At 48.0% G+C, this 25,082-nt stretch overlaps 1 protein-coding gene across 1 annotated transcript in view; it reads left to right on the top strand.

Annotated features, from left to right (window-relative positions):
• The first annotated feature begins 583 nt into the window (after positions 1–583).
• SLC6A4 (solute carrier family 6 member 4) overlaps positions 584–25,082 on the top strand; it is a 30,228-nt gene continuing 5,729 nt past the window's right edge. Inside the window, exons 1-13 of the mRNA XM_030799808.1 lie at positions 584–681; positions 1,418–1,884; positions 4,559–4,693; positions 5,152–5,371; positions 6,180–6,318; positions 7,312–7,446; positions 7,814–7,917; positions 10,692–10,819; positions 12,110–12,222; positions 12,883–13,014; positions 14,305–14,404; positions 15,695–15,795; positions 20,147–20,314. Of these exons, the coding sequence (XP_030655668.1) occupies positions 1,542–1,884; positions 4,559–4,693; positions 5,152–5,371; positions 6,180–6,318; positions 7,312–7,446; positions 7,814–7,917; positions 10,692–10,819; positions 12,110–12,222; positions 12,883–13,014; positions 14,305–14,404; positions 15,695–15,795; positions 20,147–20,314 (1,818 nt within the window). The 5' untranslated portion in view covers positions 584–681; positions 1,418–1,541. The remainder of the gene's footprint in view (positions 682–1,417; positions 1,885–4,558; positions 4,694–5,151; positions 5,372–6,179; positions 6,319–7,311; positions 7,447–7,813; positions 7,918–10,691; positions 10,820–12,109; positions 12,223–12,882; positions 13,015–14,304; positions 14,405–15,694; positions 15,796–20,146; positions 20,315–25,082) is intronic.

A 25,082-nucleotide genomic window follows, 5' to 3' on the forward strand; every position in this document is an offset into this window, starting at 1 on the left:
GAAGCTACTATTTTGTGTCCTGATTTTTCACTTACTGTGTTTTTGTCTTCACATGTGTAGATACCTAAGTTGCAGTCACCGAAAACCCCAAATAGGTAGGAGACATCCATGTGCCATTTCTATTAGCCAGTTCCTAGCCATCCTCCTAACTGTTGGATCTGGAGAGTTGGCCTCAGATCATTGCAGTTATAAATAGTCCATTCCTGGCTATCTTTTCCAGAAGGGTCCAATGTCATCCTAGCTAGGCAGAAATTTCAACTCAGCTAGTATTTCAACTCCCAAACTGTTTCAAGAATTTGAAAAGCTCAGGCCCAGAAGAAACAGAGTGAGCAGTTGAACAGTCTTACAACTGCTGCTTACAACTTTATAACAGGCCATAGGTTTAAAGTCCAAAAGGGCTCAAATTTCTACCCCATGTTTGACGACTCAGACCTCAATCCAGAGCTGAGCTGACTTCCCTGCACCCAGGCCACGGCGGTGAAATGAAGGCACAGCAGCCCCGGCCGGGCCCTCCCAAGGGAGGCGCAGGGGGACAGTGACACCAACCACCCCAGCATCAGCAACCTGCACGCTCTTCTCCCTGGGTCTCCTGGAGGCAAGGTGACCTTGCTTGCCTGCGATTGCAGAATAACAAGGGGTTTAGCCACAGGAGTTGCTGGCAAGTGGAAACAAGAACAAATGGTGAGCAGCAGTGCCGTGTAAGGACCAGTCGGGCTTGCAAATGCATAATGGGAACGCAGAAAGGCTATGTGCAGATAGACTGGACGCAGCCAGAGGCAGCTCAAATCTGCCCCAACTTTCTTAGGGGCTAAAAGACGAGTGACAGAGTCCGTAGCTAAGGAGCTGGGGTGCCTCACGAAGGGTGGCCTTTTTACCTCTGTCCTTTGCTTTTTTCCTTTTAAAATCATATCTGTAGTTGATATAAAATATAACTTCGGGTGTGCAGCTTAAATGATGGCGAGGACTGTCTTGCCTGCTAAAAGGCAGAAACGCCTTTGCTTGTCATTGTTTCCCCAACATAGCATCCAAGACAAAGGGGGTGCTCTGTGACGCTTTGGAGCCTCTCTCACGTTCTTCTGAGCTCTGGCAAACCACAAGATGAGAGTCCAGTGGCTCAAAGGGAAGCGAGTGCTTTGCTCTCCAGTCCAGCCTGTGCAAACCTTGGTGATTTGCAATCTATTTTTGTTGGTTTTATTGTTTCCTTTTGAAATTACTTGATTGTAATTTGATGCCCTGTACAGGTTGAGAAATTTAGTTGAATTTATGGACTGCCATGTAGCAAATAGGATGTCTCACATTTAACAGATGCATTTGTAATCCCGTTAACTAATGTAGTTTAAGATGTATGATGAGTTAATACCAAAGACGAGTAAAATGTCTAACTTTATTCTCCTTCCTCTGTGTGTCTTTCCAACAGAGTCAATCCTGCACGTGTCAATCGTGACGATTGAGAGCTCGGAGGTGATCCACAAATCCAAGCACCCAGAGTTCAGTTGGGATCCTTGGCAGATGGACATCAGTGTCGTTTACTAACCAGCAGGATGGAGACCACGCCCTTAAATTCTCAGAAGCAGCTGTCAGCGTGTGAGGATGGAGAAGATTGTCAGGAAAACGGAGTTCTACAGCAGGTTGTTCCCACCCCAGGGGACAAAGTGGAGTCGGGGCAAATATCCAATGGGTACTCAGCAGTTCCAAGTCCTGGTGCGGGAGATGACACGCGGCACTCTATCCCAGCGGCCACCACCACCCTAGTGGCTGAGCTTCATCAAGGGGAACGGGAGACCTGGGGCAAGAAGGTGGATTTCCTCCTGTCGGTGATTGGCTATGCTGTGGACCTGGGCAATGTCTGGCGCTTCCCCTACATATGTTACCAGAATGGAGGGGGTCAGTATCACAGGCTGCAAGTAGAGGCTGTGACCCAGGGTGGGCTGTGACCTGGGGTGGGCTGTGACCCGGGTGGGCTGTGACCTGGGTGGGCTGTGACCCAGGGTGGGCTGTGACCTGGGGTGGGCTGTGACCCGGGTGGGCTGTGACCTGGGGTGGGCTGTGACCCGGGTGGGCTGTGACCTGGGGTGGGCTGTGACCTGGGGTGGGCTATAGGTCCCCTTGAGAGGCCAGAAGACAGATCATGTCTTTTCAGCCTTCACTGGTGTAAGTCTAGGAACATGATGACTTAGACTTTCGAGCTGGCCGAAAAGTCAAATCTCGCCACACGTGGTGGCTCATACCTGTAATCCCAGCACTTTGGGAGGCTGAGGCAGGCGGATCACCTGAGGTCAGGAGTTCAAGACCAGCCTGGCCAACATGGCAAAACCCCGTCTCCACTAAAAATATAAAAATTAGCTGGGTATGGTGGCGGACACCTGTAGTCCCAGCTACTTGGGAGGCTGAGGCAGGAGAATCACTTGAACCTGGGAGGTGGAGGTTGCAGTGAGCCGAGATGGTGCCACTGCACTCCAGCCTGGGTGACAGAGGGAGACTCTGTCTCAAAAAAAAAAAAAAAAAAAAAAAAAAAAGTCAGCTCTCCAGCAAGCCAAAAGCTGAAGGCAGCGTGTCTGAGGCTCTCCGGGTTGTGAGGCTGGGTGAAGCCCCCCCAAACCTGACCTCACAGATCTCCAGCATCATTAGCGCTCCATTTATTGAAGGGCCTCCTTCTCATCCCGCATTCTCCAGGCTCTGTCCTCCCGCAGCCAGAAGTGAGGGAATGGCCATCAGCCCTGTGCTGAGTCCCTTCACTCCTGCTGGCAAGTTGTGCTGGGAAGAGTCCAGGAGGGTAGGCCTGCGTAAGGGAAAATTCGAAGGTGGCTTCGGAGTCCCAGATGCTTCTGATCCTTTGGACCTGTGTGAGGTCAGAGAAGGGCATCAACGTAAGTCCTGAGTCTTAATTACCAGTCTGGGCAGAATTTAAGCTGGATTAGATTCACAGCATGACATTAATGCCATCCTCAAACCACGCATGGCTGGCCCTCCTATCTCTTCCTGGGATGTTAGATTTTTGAGGCCAGAGGCCCTATCTTGTTCCTTGTACCCCTAAAGCCTCTCAAGTAGTTGACTTGTAGATTATAAAAAATAGTAGCTGACTGTAGGCATGAAGATGGGAACCTGGGGGAGAGCAGAACAGTGGGGAAAAGTGAATGGGTTTGGGGCCTCTGGACTTGTTTTCAGCACAGGAAAATAACAAGAAGTGGGTGTCAAATGAGTCAAGCTTGATTTTCATGGGAGCTCTGACAACAGATTTGGGAGGGCAGCTACAAAGAGGTTTGGGGATCATCCATTTATGTCACCCTCACTTCTCCCGTGACCTAACAGAGAGTGGCCTGGATTTACTCTCTTTTAAAGATTTCTGTCCATGCAGCTGCAAAGGTAGTTCCAGGGGGCCCCTGGGAAGCTCAGCGCTTCCTGCCTAGGAGGAGCAAAAGTCATAATCACCTTATCTCCTGCTCCAGAGGACTCACCTTTAACCTGAGTGTTATGTAAGGGGCTGGGTCACTGGTGACGTTTCCCCGACACTCATTCCCCAGTGTAAAGCTGATCAAGCAAACTCTTTGGAGGAAGGCCATCACGAGAACACATGGTTTTATTCTTGAGCCGGGTTTACCCAGTGTGACTGTAAATTACGTGGACCTTTCTGACTTGCACAGACCTCAGGTTTCTGGGTTCAGAGCATTTTACAGCAGGGAAAATTAGGGAAAATCACAGCTGATCCACCCTTTAGGCTAAAAACTCAGGCTGCAGCTTAGCATCCCCAACTTGGTATTTTTAAATTCAGCCTCAGCCACAAGATCCAGGAGACACCAGCATCTCCAGTTAGGTAGCAGCTCTGTGCTTTCTTGTTCTGTGAAAAACTACCCTGTCCAGCCACTTCTGCAAACGGCGCTTGTCAGGGAGCATTCTGGCTCAGTGGAATTATGGAAGTGTAGCCAAATATCAATAATCATGTGTCTGGAGCCATGGATAATACTGATGAACAAAGATACTGATTTGGTGACTCACAGAGGGTTGCAGCTGTTGCTACAGATTGTCACAGGTGATCTGTTCCAAGGGTCCCAGGTACTGGCTGCATCGGAATCACCTAGGGAGCTTGAACACAATTTTTGTGTTGTGCCCATTGCTTGGAGATTCTGCTTCAGGAGGTCTGGGGTAGACCCAGGAATCTAGGTGACTATGATGTGTGGCTACATTTGGGAAACTCAGCTCTCCTCAACTGTGTTCTTTTATAGGGAGGAAATTGGGGCTCAGAGAGGGGAAGTGGCCCAGGGTTCTCCAGGTAGTCAGAAGTGGACGTGATCCTGCCTGTTCTGTTCACTCCCAAACCTGGCTTTCTTCCCAATTGCTCTCTTGGCCTCCTCTGAAACCTCATTTTAGTCATGGTGCTCCCCCTACGACTGCTTCTAGCAAAGCACTGAGACCAGAGGAGCACAGCATGAGGCCACTCAGCGCAGGGTGGCCCCGTGACACTCACATCATCTGGCGAATGTGATTCTCAGAGTCACAGATTGGTTGGGCTATCCTGGGACAGATGTGGGCAGGGAGTGAAATTGTCTTTCATCTGCCTCAGGGGCATTCCTCCTCCCCTACACCATCATGGCCATTTTTGGGGGAATCCCACTCTTTTACATGGAGCTCGCACTGGGACAGTACCACCGAAATGGATGCATTTCAATATGGAGGAAAATCTGCCCGATTTTCAAAGGTAACCGAAGGGCTCGGTGGGGTGGGTAAGTGGAGCCTCTCAGGAAGGGATTCCCATCCATGGGTGGGAGCTGGGGACCTTCTTCTGGAATCAGTCAGGCCTTAGGCATCCCTGGGAGATGGCTTGAGTAATTAAGTTTTGACTGCGTAAGTGGTGTGAAATTGTTAAAGAGAAACAGAATAAACGGCAATGAGAAGTAAACTAATGTAAACGTTTTAAAGCATTAACAGGACACGTACACATTTTCTAAAACATGTTACCTTGCAAATACATATGAGTGACTTACGGCAGGGCCGCTTTTCCCACGGTGGCCTGGAGTCCTTGGAATGGAATGGAGGGCAGCACCCACCTGTACCCCTCTGCTGGGCTGTGGGGCTCTCCGGTGCCCCGTTTCAGCCTTTTGTCATTGGGCCACCCTTAAACTCGGCCTCTGTCTCCCCGTCTCACCCACTGCCCAGGGATTGGTTATGCCATCTGCATCATTGCCTTTTACATTGCCTCCTACTACAACACCATCATGGCCTGGGCGCTATACTACCTCATCTCCTCCTTCACGGACCAGCTGCCCTGGACCAGCTGCAAGAACTCCTGGAACACTGGCAACTGCACCAATTACTTCTCCGAGGACAACGTCACCTGGACCCTCCATTCCACGTCCCCTGCTGAAGAATTTTACACGTAAGTGCATGTAAGTGAGGTGTTGGCCTGTTAGGGGCAGGCCACACCCCTGGGGTTTGGCTTCTTAAAAAGAAGGCCAGGGCCAAGGGCTCCTCACCCCTTTCTGAGAGATGAAGCCATCAGGGGTGGGAGTAGCAGAATTCAGAGTTGGGAAACTCTACCTCAAATGCTCCACGGCCCAGCCCTGCTGTGCCTCCTCGCACTTTCTCACGCGCCCAGCCAGGTTGCTCCAACGTGCCCAAGCCCGTCCCTCCCTTCACATTCCAAAATTACTCTCCTTCCAGGGTCCTCCTCTCAGCCAAATGTCATGGAGGCAAAACATCCTAGTACTTTGATAGTTCAAAACTATTCAAATGGTTTAATGTGTCAACTTCGTAAGTGGGATCTACCCTTTGGAAGAAGACGCTTGAGGAAGGTAGTATTCTTTAATGCTGGAATTTCAGGCAATGCAGCCCAAAGAGAGAGCTACTTTGGGGTAGGGAAGGGAGCCGACTCCCCACACTTACACATCCCTCATGTTCCCAAAAGCCAGTCACAGTTGTCAAAGGAGTTCAGGTCCCAGCCAGCAAAGGAGAATCCAGGAAGTCTGCCTTTAGGTTGAACACTCTTCCCAGGGTGTTGGCCAAATGTGCTTTGTGGTCCTTCAGGACAGGCAGGGCCAATCCCAGCTCTTCCTGGGCCTCAGTGACCACTTGGTCCTAGCAGCACAGTGTCCATTTGTCCTGGGCACCCTCAAAGGAGCAGCACAGATGTGTGCCCAGGTCACTCTACAGAGCCTCTCAGGGGCCTTCCTTCTCCTTCACCCCAGGCGCCACGTCCTGCAGATCCATCGGTCTAAGGGTCTCCAGGACCTGGGGGGCATCAGCTGGCAGCTGGCCCTCTGCATCATGCTGATCTTCACTGTTATCTACTTCAGCATCTGGAAAGGCGTCAAGACCTCCGGCAAGGTGAGGAAGGCTCTGGCTGCTGATCCAGGCCTGCCCAGGGGCCCACAAGCTCTCAAACTCAAAACCCAGTAGCCTGGACAGACAGCACTGTTTCCTTCCACACCAAACACATTCCATGATGCACCCTCTCTCTCTTCACCACATTTGTTAGAAAATTCTAGAAGTGGGTTGGGCGTGGTGGCTCACACCTCTAATCCCAGCACTTTGGGAGGCTGAGGTGGGTGGATCATTTGAGGCCAGGAGTTCAAGACCAGCCTGGCCAACATGTCGAAGCCCCATCTCTACTAAAAAAAAAAAAAAAAAAAAAATAGCCAGGCATGGTGGCAGGCGCCTGTAATCCCAGCTACTGGGGAGGCTGAGGCAAGAGAATCACTTGAACCTGGGAGGTGGAGGTTTCCGTCAGCCAAGATCATGCCATTACACTCCTGGGCAACAGAGCGAGATTCTGTCTCACAAAAAAAAAAAAAAATGAAAAGAAAAAAGAATATTTTCTAGAAATGGGCCAATGCCAAGAACCATTACATGATTTTTTTTTTTCAAGATTCCTTTAACCCACTGGTAGTACCACAATTAATAATCGTGGCAATAATTTACTGGAAACCCATCATGGACCATGTTCAGTGCTTTTTATACACTGGCCAGTGCTATTGTTTATTGCTAGATACTCCCTCAACCTTACAGATGCGTAGTGGGCTCAGAGGTAGTTCTACTGGACAACCTGAATCCGATCCCTGTGTGATTCCAAGGGCTGTGATCTTTCTGCCACACCACCTCGCCCTCCTTTCTCAAGGTCTTCAAGAATAAAAGACACTGACATCCATCCATCCACCCACCTCCCTCCCCTCCCCTCCCCTCCTCTCCTCTCCCCTCCCCTCCCCTCCCTCCCCTCCCCTCCTCCACTCCCCTCCTCCACTCCCCTCTTCTTCTCCCCTCCCCCACTCCCCTCCCCTCCCCTCCCTGGAACAGCATGGTGACAACCCTTCTTCCTTACAGGTGGTGTGGGTGACAGCCACCTTTCCTTATATCATCCTTTCTGTCCTGCTGGTGAGGGGTGCCACCCTCCCTGGAGCCTGGAGGGGTGTTCTCTTTTACTTGAAACCCAATTGGCAGAAACTCCTGGAGACAGGGGTAAGATAATGAGGGAAATATGTGTACCTGTCTGTCATTTTACTAAACGAAGCCGGTCCTCCTCCAAATAGGACAGTAGGGACAACTGAAATGTGGCTTCAGTGTGCAAGTCTGCAATGATACTTTAACCAAGAAATACAAGCATTAAAGTACAGTTGAGGCCACTGGATGGGCTTATGCCTGAATGATAGGAAGAGAAATCACATTTGTTGGCACTTGATTTATGACTATGCCTGGAATGAGCCTTAAAAGCTGTTTTTCTGCCTCTGCATTTAGCCACATGGAGGCAGGAGAGGTGACCCTGTTGGTGCCAGGGTCAGCCTGTGTCTCCCCCTCACCCCATGCCCTTACCCCTGCTGTGTTCCAGGTGTGGATAGATGCAGCCGCTCAGATCTTCTTCTCTCTTGGTCCAGGCTTTGGGGTCCTGCTGGCTTTTGCTAGCTACAACAAGTTCAACAACAACTGCTACCAGTGAGTATCTGGGGTCCCCAAGCAAAGCTTGAAAGTGGCGTGAGTGAAAGTCAGCTAGTGTGGAGGAAGGTGATTGGACTGACGGCCTCGAATCTGGCCAGGCTTAGGCCTTGATGCCACTGCCCCTCAGGTGTGCTGCAGGCCCCTGACCAGCTCACCCATGGCCAGAGCACTCATCGAGGCCGTGGCTTCACCTAGGCCACTCAGAGGCTGAGAGGGGCCCCAGGCCCTTCGGTTTTGTCAGCGCTCCTGTATATAAAAATAATAAGAGGCTGGATGTGGTGGCTCACGCCTGTAATCCCAGCACTTTGGGAGGCCAAGGCGGATGGATCACCTGAGGTCAGGAGTTCTAGGCTAACCTGGCCAACATGGCGAAACCCTGTCTGTACTAAAAATACAAAGATTAGCCAGGCATGGTGGTGGTGCACACCTGTAAGCATAGCCACTTGGGAGGCTGAGGTACGAGAGGCTGCAGTGAGCTGAGATCTTGCCACTGCACTCCAGCCTGAGTGACAGAGCAAGATTCCAGAAAGAAAGAAAGAGAGAGAGGGAAAGAGAGAGAGAGAAAGAAAGAGAAAGAAGAGAGAAAGAAAGAGAAAGAAGAAAGAAAGAAAAGAAAGAAAAGAAAGAAAGAAAGAAAGAAAGAAAGAGAGAGAGAGAAAGAAAGGAAAGAGAGAGAGAGAGATGGGGCACGGTGGCTCATACCTGTAATCCCAACACTTTGGGAGGCCAAAGTGGGTGGATCACAAGGTCAGGAGATGGATACCATCCTGGCTAACACGGTGAAACCCCATCTCTACTAAAAATACAAAAAAATTAGCTGGGCGTGGTGGCGGGCACCTGTAGTCCCAGCTACTCAGGAGGCTGAGACAGGAGAATGGCGTGAACCCAGGAGGTGGAGATTGCGGTGAACCCAGATCGCGCCACTGCACTCTAGCCTGGGCGACAGGGCGAGACTCCATCAAAAAAAAAAAAAAAAAGAAGAAAGAAAGAAAGAGAAATTACAAAGCAAGTTTACAAAAAGCTGCAACATACAATTACGTAGTTAGGTTTAACTAGTCAATGTGTTTAACAACAAAAATTGTAATGTGATTATTTGTATTATGTATAAACAAAAAGTATGATGATCACATTATTTTGACTAACACAAAATACCATAATTTTTCTTTTCTTTTCTTTCTTTCTTTCTTTTTTTTTTTTTTTGAGATGGAGTTTCACTCTTGTTGTCCAGGCTGGAGTGCAATGGCACAATCTCAGCTCACCACAACCTCCACCTCCCGGGTTCAAGCGATTCTCCTGCCTCAGACTCCTGAGTAGCTGGGATGACAGGCATGCGCCACCACGCCTGGCTAAATTTGTATTTTTAGTAGAGATGGGGTTTCTCCATGTTGGTCAGGCTGGTCTCCAACTCCTGACCTCAGGTGATCTGCCTGCCTCGGCCTCCCAAAGTGCTGGGATTACAGGCGTGAGCCACTGTGCCCAGCCAAAATGCCATAATTTTTACAACAAAATCCTATTTCAGAAATTTTAATAAAACAGGAAGTGTTACACCAATTATGGTTTTAAATATCACCCACTGGGCCAGGTGCAGTGGCTCACACCTGTAATCTTAGCCCTTTGGGAGGCTGAGGCAGGAGGATCACTTGAGCCTAAGAGTTTGAGTCCAGCCTGGGCAACATAGTGAGATCCCATCTCTACAAAAAATTTAAAAATTAGCTGAGTGTGGTGGTGCATGCCTATGGTCCCAGCTCTTCAGGAGGCCCAAGCAGGAGGATTGCTTGAGCCCAGGAGGTTAAGGCTGCAGTGAGCTGTGTTCATGCCACTGCACTTCAGCCTGTGCAACAGAGGGAGACCCTATCTCAAAAATAAATACATAAATAAATATCACCCATCATCTTTAGACTTAATTTTGATTGATCACAGATGGCAGCATCCAGCAATCTCTTTGTGCTATGCATAAGATAAATGCAGAACTGATTTTTTTAAAGGTGGGAGGGAGATTCACATGTACCCTAAGCAATGTGGCCTTGCACTGGGACACCACCCTGCAGTTGTATGATGAGGCTGTCATTTAAAAGTGTGAGGTCAGGAGTTTGAGACCAGCCTGGCCAACATGGGGAAACCCCATCTCTACTAAAAATATAAGAATTAGCCAGGCGTGGTCGTGGGCGCCTGTAATCCCAGCTACCTGGGAGGCTGAAGCAGGAGAATCACCTGAACCCGGGAGGCAGAGGGTACAATGAGCTGAGATAGAGCCATTGCACTCCAGCCTGGGCAATAGAGCAAGGCTCTGTGTCAAAAAAAAAAAAAAAAAAAAAAAAAAAAAAAAAAAAAAAGAAAAGAAAAATATGAGGGTATCGCTCTGGCTGGCAGTCTGTGACTTAGTTTGAAGTCAAAGTTTAAATCTGAGGATCTCACAAATGTGAGGCTCAGGCCCTGTGCTGGCTCCTACTCCAACCCGGGCCCTGCTCCAGAATAAGGCTGGTTTGAAATGGAGAGGTCTGTGCTGGCAGGATCGCCTTTTACAGCACCCCTGACTGCTCTTCTCCCTCCACCACGTGTGGTGGTCATGGCAGTCAGAGCTTCAGGCCTCGGCAGCTGGGTTCTGGGAGAAGGCGAAGGGACTCCGGGACAGGCTTGAGGTTCCTTGAGTTCAGCCTGCTTGTCCTTGCTGTGGCCGCCCTATCTAAGGCAGGGCAGGCACACGGACAGATGCTCCTTAGACCCCTGATCTTGGAACTGTCTCAGGCGGCCCCTTGGGTTTTCCCCTCCAGAGATGCCCTGGTGACCAGCGTGGTGAACTGCATGACGAGCTTCGTTTCGGGATTTGTCATCTTCACAGTGCTCGGTTACATGGCTGAGATGAGGAATGAAGATGTGTCTGAGGTGGCCAAAGATGCGGGTATGACCTCAGGTTCTGGGCAGGTCCCTTGCTCCTACTGAGTTGCTTTGCTTTGAATCTTTTAAAGATCTAACTTTTGATTTATTTCTAAATGTTCCTGACATTTTCCAAAGAAGGCTGGGCATGGTGGAGTTCAAGACCAGCCTGGGCAACATAGTGAGACCCTGCCTCTATAAAAAAATAAATGAGCTGGGCGTGGTAGTGCACACCTGTAGTCCCAGCTACTCAGGAGGCCGAGGTGGGAGGATCGCTTGAGCCTGGGAGGTCAAGGCTACAGTGAGCCATGATCACACCACTGTACTTCAGCCTGAGTGACAGAATAAGACCCTGTCTCCAAAACATTTTTTATTCAAAGATTTGAGAGAAGCTCGATGCCTTGGAGATCTTTCCATGTGTTCAGGCCATGCAGGGACAGGGCAACTCCCTTGACACCCAGTTCTGGGGTCTCTGAAATCTATGGGGTTGAAATGATGACTCTGATGATGGCTTTAAAACCAGTGGGTTTGCTTCCTGTGATGGCTCAGTCTAGTAAGCAAATAATCATTTATCCTTAGAACTGCCCCTTGCAGAAAAAGAAAATCTAGCCAATATGACCACTCTATTTTACCGTGAAGTTTTTGTGGAAAAAGAAAAGAGCGACAGAGGTAGAAAAAACAGGGGATGGCATCTAGTGGGCGAGGTCCCAGGGCCTTCTTGCCAACACGCTTGTATCTTTGTCCTGATTCGGTGCTTTGACCAACCCCATACCCCAAACGACGGCACCCCTAGCTAACCCATGAGAGGCTGAAGACATGTCCCTCACACTATCAAAAGAGACTTTAAAATAGAAAGAGGTCTTTATTCCAAGGCCTCTGTGACTCTACGGAAATCAATTTAACATTTCCTACCGTTCTGCAGCTGAAGACATCAGAGGGGCTAACTGCCATGGACTTCAGAAATATCAGTCCTGGTCCTGAAAAATCCCATGGAATTGTTACATGGTGGCAACTCTTATTCTCGTGTGCAGCTTTGCCAGTCTCTGGGTCTTGGGTCTGTTACCTACCCCCAGGGTTAATGGAGGGCACACAGTTTTCAGGATGGAAGCCCCACCCTTCCTGCCTCCCAGGAACTGGGGTGTCCACGTCAGACGGAGTAGAGTGTGAGGAAGCACTTGGTGTGTGTCAAAACCTGATTCACGCATAAGGTCTTGTGATGAGAATTGTAACTGTTGCTGTGGCTGAGTTTTCCTCTGTGACATCTTTGTAGGACAGGTCTTGTCAACCACCTTCTCCTCTCTCCCCTCTGTCTCAGGTCCCAGCCTCCTCTTCATCACATATGCAGAAGCGATAGCCAACATGCCAGCGTCCACTTTCTTTGCCATCATCTTCTTTCTGATGTTAATCACGCTGGGCTTGGACAGCACGGTGAGGAAATGGGAAGGGGAAATGGGCTGTGGGAGGATGAAGAGGAAAGGAGGAGGACACAGCTGGACTCAATTCCCTCCCATCCCTGGCCATCCCAGGCAGCTTTGGCTACTCCCTTCTGGTGCTCCAGACCCCCGGCTGACTCCTCGGCATTTACCACCCTCTGGTACATTCGAGTCATTAATGGGATAATGTGGGTCAAGCGCCTGGCACAGGCCCAAGGCTCACATATGTGAACTGTTATTAAGCACTGTCCCTTGGCCCAATTATGGCGCCTACAGGCCAGGGCGAGGTCTCTCCTGGGTCTCTGCTTTGCCAAGGGTTCAGTTCAGGGCCTGGAATTATTAGTGTGGAGTGAGTCTCAGCTTTGAGTTGGCCTTTCTGGTGCAAACAGAGTCTCCCTGAGAGACCTCATATATTGAAGTTCTGTCCACGTGTGCTATTTTGTTTCCTGGCTCTCCTTAGTGATGGCCTTTAAATGACAGTGTAAAACAGGGAAATACTCATTGAGATGCTTACATGGTCCAGTGAGTCGGGGAACTGGTGATGATCAGCTTGACCAGTCACTTAGCAACCTTACCCTTCCCTCCCGTTCACTGTCCTGAAGGCCACAGCCTTGTCCCAAAGTCTCCACCGTGACTGCTTGCCTGTACCTCTCAGTTTGCAGGCTTGGAGGGGGTGATCACAGCTGTGCTGGATGAGTTCCCACACATCTGGGCCAAGCGCCGGGAGTGGTTTGTGCTCGCCGTGGTCATCACCTGCTTCTTCGGATCCCTGGTCACCCTGACTTTCGTGAGTATCACGCCCCTCAGCTTTGAGTTGGCCTCCCCTAGGGCAACAGAACGCTGCAGGAAGCTGTTCCCCTCTTTCCATCTCACATGGTGCCCTGGCTTTGGGACCAAAGGAGGGGAGGTTGTTACTCCCATTAAAAAGTTTGTCATCAAGGAGAAGAAAAGTTGTTTCTTGCACATCTACTTGTAGACTCCATGCATAGTATCCAGGGGCTGTCAGCATTTTACAGTAGATCCCACTAGATTTCAGGCTTCAAAAACTATCTGGAGAAAATTAGGATTTGCTTTTCCAGCCTATTTCCACTCTTTAGAGCTGCTTTCATGGGGTTACTGCCCTGATGTTCTGCACGTCATGTGTGTAATGCCGCTTGGTCTCCTCCAGAATTTGCAATGGTAAAGAAGTCACACCCTCTCTAGAGATCCTTTTTTTTTTTTTTGGTAGCTGAAGCAAATACTCTAAGGCAGATTTTGCAGATGTGCATCTTTAAGCCCTGACCCCGATGGCCCTGGAGTGGGGGTCAAGGGGACTGAGTGGAACCCCAGTGAGTCATGATTTAGGACAGAAAAGCAAAACTGTGTCCAAGGCCCTTAATGTGTCTAGTATCCTGGGCCCTTCTGGATTCAGTCTTTAGAGGCAGGGATTCTCCAGGGTCGTGTCCATAGCAGGTGTTCAATGAGTTGAAGAAAGTTTAAAATAGATCCCAAGGCCGTTTGGAGTTTGTCTCTTAAAATTTAGTGGGGAGAGGAAATGAGAAGAATGAACTACATAGGATGGGAAGAGGCGTCTGAGTGGGTAAAACCTGCCCAAACTGCCACTGCAAAGGCCAGTCCAAGAAGCAGTTTCTTTTCTTTTTTTTTTTTAGATGGAGTCTTGCTCTGTCCCCCAGGCTGGAGTGCAATGGTGCTATCTCAGCTCACTGCAACCTCCGCCTCTCATGTTCAAGCGATTCTCCCACCCCAGCCTCCTGAGTAGCTGGGATTAAAGGCGCGTGCCACCACGCCTGGGTAAATTTTTTGTATTTTTAGTAGAGATGGAGTTTCACCATGTTGGCCAGGCTGATCTCAAACTCCTGACCTCAGGTGATCCGCCCGCCTCAGCCTCCCAAAATGCTGGGATGACAGTCATGAGCCACTGCACCTGGCCTAAGAGGCAGTTTCTGGGGTACTCACGTTCGGTCCCAGGTGGGATTTTTCCAGAATGATTCTAAGTGAGGAAGCCCCTGCAGGTCTCTGTAGTTGGAAGGGGTGGCTCCTTGGAGGGCCCTCACCCAGGCTCTGCTCTCCCCTCCAGGGAGGGGCCTATGTGGTGAAGCTGCTGGAGGAGTATGCCACGGGACCCGCAGTGCTCACTGTCGCGCTGATCGAAGCAGTCGCTGTGTCTTGGTTCTATGGTAAGATGCTTCCTTCAGCCAGCTGGATCCCTGCTACACCATCAGCCAGCACAATAGCAAAGGGCTGATTTCACCAAAAAAGGCTGTGAGGGGCAGTTTACAAGATGTGACCTCCCGATGATGGGTCTGTAAAAGAGTCTCGGCCAGGCGTGGTGGCTCACGCCTGTAATCCCAGCACTTTGGGAGGCTGAGGCAGGTGGATCACCTGAGATCAGGAGTTCGAGACTAGCCTGGCCAACATGGTGAAACTCCATCTCTACTAAAAATACAAAAAAAAAAAAAAAAAAAATTAGCCAGACATGATAGCTCAGGCCTGTAATCTCAGCTACTCAGGAGGCTGAGGCAGGAGAATTGCTTGAATCTGGGAGGCAGAGGTTGCAGTGAGCCAAGATCGTGCCACTGCACTCCAGTCTGGACAACAGAGTGAGAGTCTCAAAACAAACACAAAACCCAAAAACAAACAAAAATAAACCACTTTTGCACGTTATTTGTTACATATATTATCAAGCAGGGGGCACATTTTGGGTTGCACACAGGCCCGGTTTTTTGTTTGTTTGTTTTTAAAGAAGAAATCATTCAGCAATTCGGAGGACCAAGTTCAAGTGTGTGAATCTCCACAGACCTGCCCTAGGAACTGCTGGAACCTCTCGGGGAAGCAACCACAGAGCACCTTCCCCTTCTCAATTTCTCACTCTTCTTTGGGAGTTTTCAGTTCTCACTTCCTTACCAGTTACTTTTTAAAGAAGAACCTTGATCTTGATCTGGCATATGAATGGGCAATATTGTGGTTAAAAATTTCCCTTGAAAGTTTCCAGTGTCATGGTCAAAGTCAGTGTCTGTTAGGCGGGTTCACCATTCCTGGACAAAATTCAACTTTTTAATAATAACAATGAAATCAGATACACACTCAGCTCTCAGGAAGGTGGTGCGGCACCAAGAAGGGGGTGTGCATCTCTTCCCAGATGCCCATCCATCCTCCCAGATGTCCGTCCATCCTTCCAGATGCCCATCCGTCCTCCCACCCTATGTAGAAAGAGTCTTGCTTGCTATAAAAATGGAGTTTTGTGACAAGTCCCCCAGCCCCACTTTCGGACCAGATTGTCGCTGCACTCCTAGAGAGAAATTCCAGAGCTACCCTGTGTGTCTGGGGCAGGAATTCTGGCTTGTCATTTCCCCTTGTCATTCCCAGTGCTGATCCTGTGACTCTGACTCTCCCAGAGAATCAGGGCACAGCAGCACAGCCCGTGTCCTTTCTCAGTCTCTGCCTCTCTTCCTCTTGGGCGGTTCCAGGCATCACTCAGTTCTGCAGGGACGTGAAGGAAATGCTTGGCTTCAGCCCAGGGTGGTTCTGGAGGATCTGCTGGGTGGCCATCAGCCCTCTGTTTCTCCTGGTGAGTTGCCATTTCCCTTCTCCTCCTTGCCCTGGCGAAAGACTTGCTCCCAGACACATAAAAAATGAGTTGTAACGGCTGGGCACGGTGGCTCATCCTTGTAATCCCAACACTTTGGGAGTCTGAGGCAGGCGGCCAACATGGCAAAACCCCGTCTCTACTTAAAAAAATACAAAAATTAGCCGGGTGTGGTGATGGGCACCTGTAATCCCAGCTACTCAGGAGGCTGAGGCAGGAGAATCGCTTGAACCCAGGAGGCGGAGGTTGCAGTGAGCTGAACTCTCACCACGGCACTCCAGCCTGGGTGACAAAGCGAGACTCTATTTCAGAAAATAAATAAATAGTATTGAAGAATAACATATACAGAAAAGTATTAATATACAGCTCGTAAGTGTACATCTCAAAGAAATGTTATAAATGGAGCACAACTATGTAGCCAAAACCATACCAGGAGACAAAAACATGACCAGCACTTCAGAAGCCCCTCTTGTGCCCCGTCCCAGCCACTATGCCCACCATGGTTCCGCACCCTTCTGACTCCTAACACCATGGAGTAGTCTGGGCTTCAGTCACTCTGGCAGTGATAGTAGCGCATAACATTTATGGAGCACTAAATGCCAGGCCAGACTTCAGGCTCAACTTACACTCACTGTTCTACACATCCTCACAATAGTTCTATGAAGTGGTTATAGTCCTGGCACTCCCATTTTACATTTCAGGAGATTGAGGCTGGGTGCAGTGGCTCATGCCTGTTATCCCAGCACTTTGGGAGGCTGAGGTGGGCGGATCACCTGAGGTCAGGAGTTCAAGACCAGCCTGGCCAACATGGTGAAACCCCGTCTCTACTAAAAATACAAAAATTAGCTGGGCGTGGTACTGGGTGCTACTCGGGAGGCTGAGGCAGGAGAATTGCTTGAACCTGGGAGGCGGAGGTTGCAGTGAGCTGAGATCGCACCATTGCACTCCAGCCTGGGCGATAGAGCAAGACTCTGTCTCAAAAAACAAAAAAGAAAAGAAAAGAAAAAAGGAGATTGAGGCTTAGCAATGTAAAGTGAAGGGTCCAAAGTCACATAACCAAAAGAACTGTTCAAGACCAGGGAAGGATCTGCTATGCTCTTCATGGGGGCCCTGGGTGGGGTACTAGTACTTTTGTGTTTACAATTTTGTATGCATCTTCTTGAAGATGATACAAAGCTCTCTAAGCAAAAATCCACGTCAGAAGTAGAATCCATTTATTACCAAAGGACCTGGGTGAGAAAGTTGAGTCCCAAGGGTTGTCCACGTGTTGAGATGTGTTCACATGTGTCCTTGGTTCACATGCCCCTGTCCAAGATGGATGACAGCCTGCTGGCCTCCCAAGTGTGTGCTGAGGTAGCCTTGGGTAAACTGATGTCATGCACGCCAGCAGGCACTATTCTTCAGTTCTTTCATTTATCTGTAACTTTGTTTTTGTTTTTGCTTTTTTATCTTTTAGAGCCAGAAATGTTGTTAGATTGTTCCTTCAGTCCACCTGCAGCTTATTAGGAGTATATGGGCTATCCCATTTTGTTTTAGGACATCTCTTTGGCATCCAGCTGTTCTGTGTCCCCTTTCAAAACAGCTGGGTGCAGTGGTTCACACCTGTAATCCCAGCATTTTGGGAGGCCGAGGCAGGTGGATCCCTTGAGGTCAGGAGCTCAAGACCAGCCTGGGCAACATGGCAAAACCCTGTCTTTACTAAAAATACAAAAATTAGCAGGACGTGAACAAGACTCAGTCTAAAAAAACAAACAAAAAAAACAAACACGAAAACAACCCTTTTTGTATTCTGTGTGCTGACTTTCTTGGGGTAGCCCTTTATTTTTTGTACTTCTTTTGTACCCACACATCTTGACGTTAACTTATCTATGATGGACAACATGCTTGTTCTTGCTTCTGTGACACTGCATGTGTCTCTCTGTACCCCAGAATTCCTCTTTGACTTCCTTTCCCCCGGACCCTGGAGGTTTCCAAAATCAAAGCCAGTGTTTGCACCAAGCAGCACATGTTCCCAGGCTGCAGTGACTCTGGTGCAAGCTCTGGGCTCCTGAGATGTTGGCCTCAGAGCTCCTTATGACCTTATCCACTTGCTGATGCATTTAGGCACATTTAAAGTGCATGTGTTTTTAAATCCAGAAGTTTTAGTTGTTTTCAGTGAGAGGGTTGTTGGAAATCGCCTAGCCCATCCTACCAGAAGCAGAAGCCCTGACATAAATGGGTTATTAATTTATATTATTACCAGTACTTCTCAATAATCTACTTAAATATTTTTATTTGTTTTTCAAAGGAAGAAGAGTCATTGGATTAATTCCTTGAGGGCAGAAAGATGTTTGTTTGTTTGTTTGTTTACTTCCATATTTATTCCCCACACAGTGAGGTAATGATGTCTAGGGGAGACTTGAAGGCAAGTGAAACATTCACTGTGGGTATAAAATTTAAGAAGGCACCAAAGAGCTCAGGACTCAGGATAAATATTATTTTCACACAATATTTTTTAAAAATAAAAATTAATTCAAAAAGATCCATGATTAACAAAATATCAACATTTTCAATAAACACAGGAGTCAGCCCTGTGCTTGTACGTCTTACTTCACTCGCTTTACCCTAATCTGGCCCTGTTGGATCCTGTCTTTTAAAAAATTGTAATAAAATATTATTCATTTTGATTTTGGCTCCTGCTTAAATGTTGTGCCTGAGGTGAGTGCCTCCACGTGCCCTGGAGCTTGGGTCTGTTCGTTTCTGTCAATTTCTTGCTGTCAGACTGGGTAAACTCTTGGTGCACAGTCACTGAGTTTCTTTGCCCAGGAAAATCCACGTGCAGCTTTGGATGTGGGCGCACTACTCCTAATTCCCATGATGTTTGCCATACTCACCCCTCTACAGCCAAGTGCCCTAGTGCCTGAGAGAGGCAAATCTATCTTCCACTTCTACGTTTACTTAACAGATCCCCTGCCCTGGGCTTCTTAAGGCTGCTTTAGGTAAGCAACAAGCAGCTTACTAAAAATATTCTTTTTCACTGCAGCCAAGTTAAAAAAAAGAAAGTACTGTGTATGAGTAGAGGCCAGGATGTGTGAGGGGGTTTCTGAAGTAGCACTTGTCCCAACCGGAGGTTGAGCCCCCCGATGACTGAGTGGGAGTTCACACACCTGACATTAAGACACAAGCGGCCGGGATGGCTCCTAACCAGATCCTCTTTCCCTGTTCCCAAACCATCTTTCTTCATAGCTGCCTCTGGGGATGAGGAGCCTGGGTTAGGAGGAAGGTTTGCAATTGACCAGGCTCCTGTTTTGAAGGCTTCCTCCTAGACTTAAGATAGCACCGCTCAGAAGACGGATGCGTGTTTAGCAATTTCCCATTTTATTACCTGCAGACAAAGAAAAAACAGATATAAATAGATGTTTAACCACACAAATAATTCACATTACTGTCTTCTTTATGACTATGAAATAATAAAATAAAATTAAATCAAGAGCAATAACAATTTCAGCACAGTGGTTACTAGGCAAAATCTGGAAACCAAATTGAAATAAGAAAACTCATAAACTGGATGTTGGGAGCACACTGTGGAATTTTTCTTGGTCAAAATTCTCACAGAGTGTTTGAGTGAAAGGTGTTTAAGCTGCTTTTTTTCCTTCCGTAATTCCCTTCATGATGAGGACCTGTGGCAGGCAGTCATTCATTGTCGAGATGCCCAGTGGCAGAGCCATCCTTGTTGAAACTCCAGGCGATGCAGCTTAATGCAGAAGGCAGAGAGCTCAGGAAAATGGGAGAAGGGCACACCACCAGGAGCCTGAGTCCTCTCTGGGTCTTGAGAACCTTCTTATCTTTCCTGGATGTCGGGCACCTTCCGTCTGACCAAAAACAACCACAGCCAGAAACGCAAGGCAATGAAAACAAACCAGAGAAATATGAAGCCTGGGGCCTGGCGGGGGCTGCGGAGACATCACCCAGTTTATTCCTCTGCCTTCTGGCAAGACAAGGCCCAAATCGCTCTCAATGTTGCCAGTCTCTTCGCCTGGGCAGAGGCCTGTGCTGAAGCGGGAGCTGCAGGCTTCAGCCCCGACTGTAGGGGCAGCTGTAGGGCTGCTGCAACATTCCCCTATAGGAAGTGAAGGCTGGGGAGGAAAATCAGGGACGGCACCTGGCTGGTGTAGTCTTGCAGCTTGGGTACAGAAGTTGGTTATTCTGTGTGTCAGAGTTCAATCCAGGATATATCACATCTTGGGAATTTCCTGAAAGTAGCTTTAGCATTTGGTGTTTGTGGTATCGGAAACGTCTCTATCTGAGTGGATATTGTTAAGGTTTTTAATGTTTCTTGGAATTTCTGTTTTAGTTCATCATTTGCAGTTTTCTGATGAGCCCGCCACAACTACGACTTTTCCAATATAATTATCCCTACTGGAGTATCATCTTGGGTTACTGCATAGGAACCTCATCTTTCATTTGCATCCCCACATATATAGCTTATCGGTTGATCATCACTCCAGGGACATTTAAGGAGGTACGTGCTAGTTAGTGTGTATATGTGTGTGTTCAGACTACTAATTGTTTTGGGAGAAAAGGATTATCTTGTTATGCTCTATTCAAAATGAGATTCACCAGGAGGCACGCAACCCTATATATGTATGTACCTGCGCCATGGCGAAGACCTCTAATGGCTGTCACTGTTATCTTAAGGCATCTCCCAAAGCCTCAAATGGCAAAAGAGTGAGCTGATCATTTGGGTGCACCAGAGCCTTCAGCTTGGGCTGTGCATAGGTTTTCAAACTTATCAGACAACTACCCTGCCTCCTGCTTGCCACTGGGCATGGACATCAGATCTGTGATGTCTGGAGCAATATGCAAATTTTCAGTGGCGATTATGGTGGGAAATGTCCATGGTCACTTTTCTAACAGCAATGTGACAAGTACTATTTTGAAAATCATCACAAAATAAGGATGTTGCAACAGTATCATAGTTTTAGATCAAAATTGTTAGCTTTCTAACAATAGCATGATTTTAGCTCAAGCCATTGGAGTAAAAATGTTTTGCCAGGATGGCAAGATTCATTTCAGTAATGAATGTGCTGTAGAAACGTTAATACCCGTACCTTACAGTTTGTATGAATGCCATTTTCAAAGCATCTGCATGTCGATTATCCTATTCTGTTATCAAAGTACCTTGGGAGGTAAATGGGCAGGCATTATTACCAGACAAGGACACTGAGGTGGGGAATAATCCTGCTCGAAGTTTCCTTATTTCCGGCTGGGCACGGTGGCTCATGCCTGTAATCTCAGCATTTTAGGAGGCCAAGGCAGGCAGATCACTTGAGGTCAGGAGTTCAAGACCAGCCTGGCCAACATGGTGAAACCCTGTCTCCACTAAAATTACAAAAAGTAGCCGGGCATGGTGGCACGTGCCTGTAGTCCCAGCTACTCAGCATAATCTATAATAGCCTGAGAATGGAGGTGGGCTAATTTGAGATCTTACAGCAAAATTTAGACATGAGACCATCACAGTAGTCATCCTAAGACATTTCATAAGAAATGAGAAGCAAGAGATCATAGGCAATTACACATCAGCACTTTCTTTTTTTCAGACAAGGTCTCACTCTGTACCCCAGGCTGGAGTGCAGTGGTGTGATCATGGCTCACTGTAGCCTCAAACTTCTGGGCTCAGGCGATCCTTTCACTTCAGCCTCCTGAGTAGCTGGGACTACAGGCACCTGGCTAAATTTTTAAATTTTTAATAGAAACAAGGTCTCACTATGTTGCCCAGGCTGGTCTCAAACTCCTGAGCTCAATCCTCCTGCCTCGGCTTCCCAAAGTGCTGGGGTTGCCGGCATGAGCCACTGCACCCAGCCAAATACCAGCCCTTTCTGAGAACAACTGGTTTCATTTCTTTTTTGAAACAGGAAGACTGAATTCTGGGTGAACAGAACTCTGAGCTCTGTAGTTACGAATTTCCTACAGCCAAACCAGCCCTCTCATGACCGCACTCCCCCTAAAGAGCCTTGGGTCCCGTGCTGCTTCCTGCACACTCTCCTACCCAGAGTCATTGAACGCATTCCTTCCAGTCGTCCGTCTTGGCAGTTGTGATGATCCATGAGCTCTGTTGCTTCAAATGCAGAGGCCAAGGTTGGAGGTGGGAACTGTGTTAGGTTAATAAATGTCATTCTTCAGTCACAGGCTACACCTCAGATCCTGGCCATCTTTCTCACAAATTCCCCCAGTTAGTCACAAGGGAATGCCACCCAAAAGTGTGTCACAGAGCTCAGGTCTGTTAGCAATAGAGGTAAGACTAATTGTAGGCAGGGCATCTTCACGAGGGGCCACCAGACAGGGAGCAGCGGGTTACCCGGAAGCAGTGTGATACACCCCTGTCGGTGAGGACCATGGAAAAGGCCCTAGTCGGCTCTGGCAGATACTCATCTTATCTGGGCCTCGGTTTCCTCCCTTTCAAATGTGCTCATTTGACTATATTAACATTTCCCAAAGTGTGTTCCAGGGGCTGTCACAGGTATTACTGCTGGAGAAAAAGTTTACGTAGTCAGGTAATTTTTGGAGACTGCAGGACTAAGGCAAGTTAAACAGGTTTCTTGGCTGGGCACAGTGGGTCACACCTGTAATCCCAGCACTTTGGCAGGCCGAGGTGGACAGATCACCTGAGGTCAGGAGTTCGAGACTAGCCTGGCCAACACGGTGAAACCCCCGTCTCTACTAAAAGTGCAAAAATTAGCCGGGTGTGGTGGCGGGGGCACCTGTAGTTCCAGCTACTCGGGAGGCCGAGGCATGGAAATTGCTTGAGCCTGGGAGGCACAGATTGCAGTGAGCTGAGATCCTGGGCAACAGAGCGAGACTCTGTCTCAAAAAAATTAAATAAATAAATAAACAGGTTTGTTTACCTCAGGACTTCTCAAAAAAACTTTAATATGCCCATGTGCATGTTTAATCTCTGAGAAGAATAAAGCATGCTGTGTTTTTTTGCCAAAGGTCTAGAATTCTTCACAATTCTTTATGAATACCACACTTGCTAGTCTGTAACTTTCTGTGTGTGAGGGAGGGAAGCCTCATATGAAATCCTTTTGGGCCCTGGCCATATGCAAGGTTGGAGTTTGTGGAGTGAGCCACCGCTTACTGGTGTAATTTGAAGGGTACCACACACACCCACAGTCTGGAAGTCTTGCGGTTGGAGTCATCCACTGGCTTAGGTCATTTTTGCAGAAACTACTAATAATCCATCCAAAGATACTGGAAAATGGTTCCTAATGAGTACACGTTTATGAAGATATCAAGAGGAATCCATTTCTTAGATTAACATGTTATCATCTTGCAGAAGGCCAGGGCCTGGCAAATTTTGAGAGCAACAGTAGCCTGGCAACTAGAATGCTGGCAAAGCACGGAAAACAGACGTGGGCCTGGCATCCTGGGTGGTCAGTCACCAACAGGGCGGCAGCCCATGTGGGTAGGTTAGGGCACAAAAAGCAAGTGTTTGACTTCATGAGGTTGTTCATTGCGGGCCTTGCCCCACCAAACACCTCGGTGATCTCTTCTCTCTCTGAGCTATGGTGATAGCTCCACTTAAGACAAGTTCTTTTTTTTTTTTTTTTTGAGACAGAGTCTCGCTCTGTCACCCAGGCTGGAGTGCAGTGGCGCGATCTCGGCTCACTGCAAGCTCCGCCTCCCGGGTTCACGCCATTCTCCTGCCTCAGCCTCTCCGGGTAGCTGGGACTACAGGTGCCCGCCACCACGCCTGGCTAATTTTTTGTATTTTTAGTAGAGACGGGGTTTCACCGTGGTCTCGATCTCCTGACCTCGTGATCCGCCCGCCTCGGCCTCCCAAAGTGCTGGGATTACAAGCGTGAGCCACCGCGCCCGGCCTAAGACAAGTTCTAATAGTCGAGCATTGTACCATGCACCTGTAGTTCCAGCTACTTGGGAGGCTGAGGCAGGAGGATCCCTCGAGCCCAGGGATTCAAGACTGCAGTGAGGCATGATTGTGCCACTGCACTCCAGCCTGGGCAACAGAGCAAGACCCTGACTCTTAAAAAAAAAAAAAAAAGGACTCATTATAGTGATCTCTGTCTAGTTCTCAACTAACAAGCCATAATTCTGTTTAATCAGGTATAGTTCACATGTTAATCTGTGGGAATGTGTGGTTTCTGACAGGTTGCTTTCCATGACTCAGCATGCTCTGGTAGCTGATGAGCCCTGCAATGACTCCTTTTTAAACGGATTTCTAGTGTGAGAGTTCAGTTCACAGATACTAAGGTCATGAGGAGCACAAAATGTGCAATTTTGTGCATTTTGCCCTATAGTGCATTTCATTAACTGTAGGACTGGAACTTTTTGAATTCTACAGGCCCTATTCCTTAAAGAACAAACTCCCAGAATGAGAAAATAGAAAAGCTTGAAGGCAACTCCAGACGTTTTCAGTCCAAAATAAAAATGACAGGAGCAGAACTTCGCCTAAAGATCAGTAAATGAAAGGATGCTTTCAGATCCAAATTGTCTGCTTATGATACACACAGACTTTTGGCCAACAAAGATTTTATTAAGCAACTTAATAAAGATTTTTCGAAGCCTCTGCAGTGCGGCTGTTTTTTTTTCTCTCCATATCCCTGAGCTGCTTTTTGCCACTCTGATGCTGAGTTTTACAAGGCCGGTTGTATATTTCATACCTAAGCCCAAGTATATTTCAGATCCATCTTAAAGCTTCTGTGTACCTCAGCTGTTTCTATAGTAGACCTTCTCCGCCACTTCTCTGTGATGAGTACTACATCAACAAAATGTTGCATTAGAAGTGATGATTTCAATAATCGCGTCTTTTACAATTTAACTATGTGATAATTTACACTCTTGTATGAACTAACCAGTATTGCTTTACAGGTGAATTCATTAAATTAGTAACATCCTGGCTGTTACAGTGGCTGATAGCACTGGGCAGTATGGCTGCAGTGTGTCTGCAGGGGACAAGGAGCCTGGGTGAGGGGATAGGGGCCAAAACCCAGCAATTACTCTGCTCCCCAAGCCCTGTGTGGCTGCAGAAGTCTCCTCTGTCCAGAGAAAAGGGTACCCTTTCCCAAGTCCTTCAAAAGCATGTTATTGGCCAGCAGAGATTCTATTGAAGGCTCATCATTTTCTTCCATTAGTGTTACAATGATTTTCTTAGTTTACAGATGTGTATAGTTTCTGAATATACCATTTTAATTCATATTTGAGAATAAATAAATCGGGAAATCTTTTCCTAAGGAATGTCAATGAGACTATTCCAACTTGCTCTTAGATGT

This window comes from Nomascus leucogenys, chromosome 19 (genome assembly GCF_006542625.1).
Source record: "Nomascus leucogenys isolate Asia chromosome 19, Asia_NLE_v1, whole genome shotgun sequence".
Lineage (NCBI taxonomy): Eukaryota > Metazoa > Chordata > Mammalia > Primates > Hylobatidae > Nomascus > Nomascus leucogenys.